This window comes from Grus americana, chromosome 4 (genome assembly GCF_028858705.1).
Source record: "Grus americana isolate bGruAme1 chromosome 4, bGruAme1.mat, whole genome shotgun sequence".
Lineage (NCBI taxonomy): Eukaryota > Metazoa > Chordata > Aves > Gruiformes > Gruidae > Grus > Grus americana.
Window position 1 is genome coordinate 30,110,695 of NC_072855.1, and position 8,819 is coordinate 30,119,513.

At 44.1% G+C, this 8,819-nt stretch overlaps 1 protein-coding gene across 1 annotated transcript in view; it reads right to left on the reverse strand.

The window, feature by feature from the left end:
• CHIC2 (cysteine rich hydrophobic domain 2) overlaps positions 1 to 6,970 on the reverse strand; it is a 31,835-nt gene extending 24,865 nt beyond the window's left edge. Inside the window, exon 1 of the mRNA XM_054823909.1 lies at positions 6,646 to 6,970. Coding sequence (XP_054679884.1) covers positions 6,646 to 6,764 — 119 coding nt within the window. The 5' untranslated portion in view covers positions 6,765 to 6,970. The remainder of the gene's footprint in view (positions 1 to 6,645) is intronic.
• Positions 6,971 to 8,819: the final 1,849 nt, after the last annotated feature.

The following is an 8,819-nucleotide window of genomic DNA, read 5'->3' on the forward strand; positions in this document are numbered from 1 at the left end:
TTTATAAAAAAATGTTTTCTATCTTACAGTTGGCTGGTTGGGTTCAGGAATGTATGAACCTCAAAGAAAATCTGAGTATTTTATGGCATCCAGTCTGGGCAATAACTTCTAATAGGGACTATACAGTCTAACAAAGTCATTAATAAAACCGTATGACTGGCTACTAATTTGGTAAACAGCAGTGTAGTTTCATTTGTCATTAATAACCTTCTGAATATAAACCAAAGTAGTCTTACTATCAGATACTACAAACAACACAATCAGAAATTAAACTGCTCAAGACTTGAATACTGGCAGCAAGATCTATCACACACAGCTCAGTTGTGTGCAGAAAAGCTTACCCGAGCCTTGAGAGCTGAAGAATTTAAAGACATAATTTGCTTTGACAGTATGTTTATTGAGCAGCTAAGCATTTCTCATGGTTGGTATATTTTTTCTTACTGAACTGAATGATCTGATGCCAATGGAGAACCTTGTCCAAGTACTCAAATAGGTAGTTAAGTGCTGTACCAATGGTGAGCCACTGTGGAAAGACCTCACGAAAACCAGTGAACAAGAGGTGGCAGATGAGCTTCTGTGTAGATAAGTAAGAGGTGCTGAATCTTGGGAAAGTTAAACTATGCTTATGCGACACTCAACTAAAGTTTGGCAGCTACAACTCACGAGAGAGATCTTTTATCACCACTCATGATTCTCTTAACACCAGCTCAATGCAAGCAGCAGGCATCACAAATGGGAATAAAATGCTGGGCACCACTACATTACATTAAGGTGAATAAGAACAAACAGAGAAGACCTCATTTTCATTCTCCGTAAAACCCTCATATACTCACACATTCAGTACTGGGTGCAGTTCTGGCATCCACATTTCATGTAAGACTTGGTCAAGTTAAGAGAAAGCAGAGAGATGGAAGAGTAATATAATTAAGGGAATAAAGCAGCTGCCTTAGGAAGCTAACAAGGCTGACACTACTTTGGAAAAGAAAGCTGAGGGGGGGTATATGATCAAAGTGCAAAGATTCAGAAAGGCAGTGCGTAAGGTGAATGAATGATTAACTGCTAATCACCAAAGCCCACAATAGAGGGCACTCACTGAAACTAGTAGGAAATTGGTTTAAAACAAATAAAAAAAATTACTTCTTTAAGCTGCAAGTAGCAAGGTTTGTTTCCACTTGAGATTAGTGACACATCTGTGCCAACAGATTTGAAGAGAGATTACACAAGTTCCCTCACAAACAGACACTAAAGGAAAGATGATGTTGAAGTACACATCACCTCGCACAACTGCAGATGCCAGAGAGTACAAGCAGAATGGACACCAGGAACAGCTAGACTTGCATGCAACCCATAAGTAACAATGCAGATGCCACAGTTTGCAAGAGCATGCTGGGTTAGACAGTTTATGAATTTGACACTGCAGGTGACTTTTACACATGGTCTTAAGGAAAAGTAAACAAGTCATCTCCCTACCATTGCTGCAGGCAGTAGAATCACAGAATGGTCTGGGTTGGAAGAGACTTCAAAGATCATCTAGTCCAACCACCCTGTCAGGGGCAGGGACATCTTCCACTAAATCAGGTTGCTCAGTGCCCTTTCCAACCAGACCACACTTCCAATAATGGGGCATCCACAACTTTGCTTGGGCAATCTGTTCCAGTGTCTCACCACCCTCATCATAACACTTCTTCCTTATATTCACTCTAAATCTACCCTCTTTCTGTTTAAAACCATTGCCCTTTGTCCTGTCACTACATGCCCTAGAAAAAGTCTTTCACCATCTTTCTTATAAGACTCCTTTACATATTGAAAGGCTGCAACAAGGTCTCCCCATACACCTTACTTACACGTAAGTTACCTAGCATATTTGAGTATTTGTAATTAGAATAGTAGGTCTGCAACTCCTACAAATCCCTCAAAACTGGGGAAGTAACAAACGAAAATTGTTAACCAGAGAAATATATGGCAAATTTACCAGTTCAACACAGACCAAAGAAAACCCATACATATTGCAAATATAGTTCTACCACTGAAAATCCTGTTGAATACTCCATGCAGGAGGACCATCCACCCTTCCCCCCAAAATCCTGAGTGAAACCAAGTGCTGAGGCAAAAGATATGTAAACGTCAGAAAGAAGTGTCATGTCCTATCAGTTAAGCTACTTAAAATTGCCAGTAGGTTGAAGTGGGAACCAAAGCCTGAAAACCCTTGGATCCATATACATTTCATAAGCAGCCAAGCCTGGAGAAGGACTCTAAGCTCAGGATACACAACTGCCATCAGAAGTCTCAAAACTAAAAGGTAACACCACTTTACTATGTAATTAATTCATCTAATCAACACCAGAGACAGATGTCTAAAAGATACATCTCTTCAAAGAACAATCTTCATGTACTTGATGCTTCAGCATCCAGGAGAGATTTACTATGAATGATGGAATTAAATATAAATTTGAGCGACAAGTGAGTGGCCAAGTACAAGGATAATTCAGTCCAAAGCAGCTCTTGTTGCAAGAACTAAACCAAAGCTGATCCCCAGACCAAGAGATGAGACAGAATTTCAGCTGTCCCTCTACCCAGAACATTAAGGAAGTCCTTTACTCTGAGGCATGAGGTAAGGCAAAGGCAAAAGCAGAAGGAAGTCTCCTTGCTCTCAGTTAAGTCACAAAAAGATGTAATTGCAGAGAAAGCCCTGCTCAGTCTCATGCTAAAGGTTGGCTGGGAAATCAGAAGGACAGAAACAAGGCTTTTTTTGTGAATGCATGATCCAAAAGTATTCAAATGCTGACAGCTTCAAACACAAGCACATATTCATGGAGATCGCAAAAGCCATGCCTGACAAAAACAACCCTACTGGCAAAGCTCTAGAGGTATCTGAATTTACAAACATGCTGAGGCACAGAAACTTCTGACCAATACAGTTACACTTTGGTGAAGTTATAAGCAAATGAGACTGAGACTGCGTACTCAAGGCTTGCAGTAACATTTAATACATTGTGGGGTAGTGAAACTGAAACATCAAAGCTAACTCAAACAGCTACTGACATCATTCTGGGCTTTCCATATTACGTATTTGTCACCATATGCAGGTAGTAAAAAAGGGTAAGGCCATACATTGAAAGCTTTGGTAAGTAATTATGTGATCTCAGTATTATCACTCTTGACTGCATACTGCAATTTGGAAGTTAAAAGATTAGGAACTCCACAGAACACTACTACATATTCACTGTAAAGACACAACAGCTCTGACGAAAAAGCAGCAAAAAGTGTCTTAAAAATCAAACACTGGAAATCAGTATTTTAAAGATGCATTTCCTCAGACAGCTGTCCTCATATAGCACTAGAGTTCTTTTGTGCAATACTCCATCTTCAGTGACATGTACTCTTCTCTGCTTGCTCTATGTCTTCCCCATTCTACATCATGTCTTCAAAAGATCCATGCTCACCTCATGCATGAGTACTTCCTTTAACCTTCTCAGAACCTGCAAAAATATTTCTTGAACATGTGTCTGCTTGAAAGGCTTAACTGAGTCCCTGCCGTTGTGTACAGTGAAGGAAGAAATGGTGAGAGGTGGAAACTTCAAAGTATAGAAGTTTACAGGATAGAACACAGCCAACCTGCAACCTTTTCTCAGCCTGCAGCTCAGATCTTCTGAAAACATAAAAGTGACACACACTATCCTCTTCCTCTTTGTCCTCTCTTATGGGGACAGGAAACCATTTTTTCATTGCTCTCAACTAGAGCACCCATTCACAACCCTTACAAAATAAATATATATTCCACAAATCTTAAGACTCTCCATCCATAATTCTTACATAGCCTTGTTTTTACTCATATGTCCTTGATACAGAGTAAAGTTCAAAAACACATAAGCAGACTTAATATTAAAAAACTGACTTGAGTGAAAATACATTTTGTGAGGTTTTTCCTCCTCTCCAAACAGTTATCTTGCATCAACACAGGATGCACTAAGATGACAAACAGCACAGAAAGAAATTCACTAGCACAGAACAACAGCTCTCCATCACTCAGGTACTGCAAAAGACTAATAAATCCAGTATTAGTGGCTAATACAGTCTGGTATATATAAGGCACATGTCTCAACTGCTCAAGGAACAGAAAAGCCCAGGAAAACAGTCACTGAAAAATACAGACAACCTATCACAAATATTCTCTTCATGATTTCAAGCTCATCATGTACCTCTCTTTCCACCCTAATATGATTTTTAGAAGTAAGATATACCTTGGATTTTCAATTCAGTTGTAAGTAAAGTTCTATATTTTCCTCAGCTTTCAAATCTCTTCCCATTAGAAGAGATCACCTCAAGTAATCAGAGACCAAGTAAAATACTATTCGTGAGTACCAAACTCTGCTAGTGTGAAAACAGTTTAACTGAATAAAAATAAAAATGAGTTTTAGAATTGTGTGCAGCATGCTCCAAAAAGTGAGTTTAAGAAGGTAACTCTTAGTGCTAAAGAAAAGCCCCACACCCTGGAAAGGCTTTTATATAAAATAAGTTTTATTTGAATAATATTTACCTGCTGTCCTTTAATTGCTTTTAACTACTCATCTTAGAAAGGACTCACACACTTCCATTGTCTGTTGGATGAAATCAAGTAATAGTAAATGCCTTTCTAACATTAACCTGTAGTCATGGAAATGACACATTTCAAACTCAACATTATGATTCCTATGTAAGATCAGAGAGGATATGACAATAGACTATGAAAAGAGAGCTTCTGTTTAAATACACACATAGCAGAAGCAGTCAGCAACTCTTTAAACTGCAGAGCCAAGGACAGCTCAATCCACTATTTGCTTAACTGCTCATAATTTTTGTCAGAACTTCAAAATGCATACATGCTTTTGCACCAGGCAAGACTAATTAATTATGTACATAGGACTTGACCAATTCCTTAAATCCGCCAAGTGAATGTTCTGGCAGTGATCTAACTTTTAATAATAAGCTTCTCGATCAATGACAAAAAAAGTTATAAGCTGTACAAAGGTAAAAGTGGCTGATGCTATTTAGCGAAGTGTTCAAACTTGGTGCAATAAAGAAAGTAGATGAAGACTAACTGCCTAATTTTGGAGGTACATATTCACATTTCATTGCTTATCCAAAACCTAAAGAATAAATATTTTAAGGAAGATCTTAAAGTAACAATGAGCTAATGACCATTAATGAACAATTAATGAGGCAACCATCCTTCTTCAACCACAACGCCCTTACTAGTCACAGACACAGACACGCTATGCAAGCTTCCTCACAATTCCACTAACGGGCCTTGATCTTGTCTCACACAACTTATCTTCTACTATTGGAGGAAAAAACAAGTGTTTGCCTCCACTTCAGTTCTTTATACTTTTGCATTTGCCAATATGAAAACTATCTAATTGTGGTTTTGATCTGCTTACCATGAAACAGGCTAAGGCTACCAGTTCATTTTCAGAGAAGTCCTTGGATGGTAATAACTTTTGTTCACAGAGTCACAGGCTGAACACTTTGGCTACATGCTTCTGTTCCTTTATGGGGCCTCTTCAGCCTTCTGCCCATCCACATCCTTCCACTCTCCAAACGTTTATCATGTCTGACTTCCTGTTTTTAACCAGACAGCAAATGGCACTGCCCTGCTTTATTACTTAACGTCAACCAAATATTAATGCAGTAATGTACCAAAGTGCCACAAAACTACTAAATTTAACCCTGGATGTCTGGACAGGTCAGTATCTGATGGGACTCAAAGCAACAGACCACAATACCTTCAACTTTTATGCTTCTATTGCAAGCCTTATCCTGCTGAGCAGTGAATACTAAAAGAAAAAAAAAAAGTTTGCACTGCTACATTTTGTCTCCAGATTGATATTTCAGCCTTTGAAACTGTACATCATAACTGACAACCACTACACTTCAGTAGCATGAGCCTGACAGAACTCACTGAAGGAAAGATACCCTCATCTGTTACATTATTGAGAAAGTACTACAGTAAATCATGGTCACTAGCTGCTAGATCGTCAGAGATATCAAACATTCACAAAACAAAACTCACAGTCACTCCCGTGTTAAACACAGTGAAACAACTATCAGTCCCAACTCAACATGATTTTACATGTACCTATCTGACTCCCGGACACTTTTTCTTTCTTAAAAGTCCTCAGAGCTACCACATGTTAAATGGGGGTGGGCATCAGATACATAAACAACCCTAAGCAATAGTCCAGCGGGTCATGTGCTGGCACATACCTGTTATACACAGGAACCAAGGAGACCTTACTTCCTGACAGCTCATCGCTTAGGACAAATACTTTACATTCCTCTGCCAGTCACAGCCCAAGTCAGCCTTGTTTCCTCACCACCTCGTTAGAGGTTTGCACCCGCTTGCGAGTCCCAGGCGGCACCCAGCCGCCCGGCGGGGCCGAGAGCCCTCCCGCAGTCCCACGGACGCCTGGGGATAGGGGGGAGCAGCACCAGTCCGGTGCTCCCCGTGCACTTCCCCGACTTGCCCCAAGTTGTAATCACCGGCTCGGCGCCCCCGAGCTTCCCCCGGCCACCGCCGCCCCCAGGCCCGGCACACAGCCGCCCCCGTCCCGCCGCCCGGGCCTCCGCCGCCCGCCCCGGCCGCGCAGGCCCCGGCGCGGCCCTTACACGGTGACATGGCCGGAGCCGCGCACCACCACCGGGTCGGGGGAGTACTTGAGGAGCTGCTCCTCCAGCGCCCGCTCCTCGTCCTCCTCCTCCTCGTAGATCTCGTCAAAGTCCGCCATGGCCGGGCCCGGGCGTCCGCTGAGAGAGAGAGGAACCACGGCGACGCGCCGGGGCCGGCCGCAGAGGCCGGCAGGAGGGGACGGGCGGGAACGCCCCGGTGCCGGGGCGGGCGGCGGCAAAGCCGCGGCGGACCAGCAGCGGTATCGGCTTGAGGCGACGGCAGCTCCGGGCGAGGAAGCGCCCGTCACCCTCCGCGGGGGGAGGGGACGAGAGGCGGGGCAGGAACAACAACAACAACATCCGGCCGCGGGCCCGCCTCCGCCCCGCCCACCCGCCGCGCGGGGCGGGGCACGCGCGTCTGCCTCAGCGGGAGGCAGGGGGGGCGCGCGGGTGGCAGGTGGGCGGTAGGGGTGAGCGTTCTGCTCCTCAGGGGTCCACAAAGCGGTGGCCCTTAGGGGTGCTTTGCGGGGTTTTTTTTTGGTTCGTTTGAGATGAGTGTTTTGTTTCTCTTCTTTTTAAGTCTTTTTTGGGTATCCATGAAAACAACCAAGGGATTTCGGGGCCTGCTGAGGGGGTTGCCTGTTGGGCCCTTTGGCTTAGTTCAGGGGGATGCGAGGGAAGCAGCCCCTAATCGGGGCTGGCCAGTTCAGATGAGGGCTGGTGCCAAATGCTTGCATGTCCCTCAGTGTTGTTGGTGTCTGGGTCTGCCATACCTCTGGTAGCCTTTCAGCCCTCCATGGAAAGCACCACTCACACCGTTGTTTGCATGGGGTGCAGAGCAGACAAACACCATGAAATTCATATACTCATAGAATGGTTTGGGTTGGAAAGGACCTTAAAGATGATCTAATTCCAACCCCCCTGCCGTGGGCAGGGACACCCTCCACTAGACCACGTTGCCCAAAGCCCCATCCGATATGGCCTTGAACGCTTCCAGGGAGGGGGCATCCACAACCTCTATGGGCAATCTGTTCCACTGTCTCATCAATCTCACAGTAGAGAATTTCTCCCTAATATCTAATCTAAATCTACCCTCTTTTAGCTTAAACCCATTACCCCTTGTCCTGTCACTACACTCCCTCATAAACAGTCCCTCCCCATCTTTCCTGAAGGCCCCTTCAGGTACTGGTAAGCTGCAATTAGATCTCCCCAGAGCCGCCTTTTCTCCAAGCTGAACAACCCCAACTCTCTCAGCCTGTCTTTGTAGGAGAGGTGCTCCAGCCTTCTGATCAGCTTCGTGGCCCTCCTCTGGACTCGCTCCAACAGCTCCATGTCTTTCTTGTACTGGGGACCCCAGAGCTGGATGCAGTACTCCAGGTGGGGTCTCACAAGAGCCGAGTAGAGGGGCAGAATCCCCTCCCTCAACCTGCTGGTCACGCTGCTGGTGATGCAGCCCAGGACATGGTTGGCTTTCTGGGCTGCGAGCGTGCATGGCCAGCTCATGTTGAGCTTTTCATCAATCAACACCCCCAAGTCCTTCTCAGGGCTGCAGAGCAACAGCCCCTTTTAGGACTATACATATAAAAGCTAACCAGAAAACCTTATAAATGAATGGGACTCTTGTTCCCTCTCTGCAGTTTTGGTGTTTGCCATAACCAAAACCTGAAGGAAAGGCTGGAAAATGCCAGTGTGACCATAACGGCCTTAGCAACATGTAGGCTGTCAGCTGTTGTGACAACAGGAAAGCAGCGCTGATGTGGGATTTAGCAGTAGCAAGGTGACATTTTGAAAAGGGAGAGCAGATCTTTTATGTTTGACAGAGTGAACTGGTGGATCACGTACTCCCAGCAGCATATAATGTATAGATGCGACAGCTATGGGGACATGGAAGACTTAAACTATTTGGGGCTGAACCTGCTTTTCATGAGTGGGAAGAATTCTACATTTCCCTTTCCTTTCCTCAGCACTTTACTCCATATATCTTAATTACAATAGCCCCTTCCTCATATTAAAAATCTTTGCTGCTATGCTAGATCATTTTAATTTTGAAACATGCAGTTCTCTTTTTTCCTGTCTTGTTACAGTATATATACTGACCAGCCTGTTATCGGAGAGACTACATTGCTGCTTAATCTCCACTACTCATAAAGATCCTCGTGGTCTATTTCTCAGAA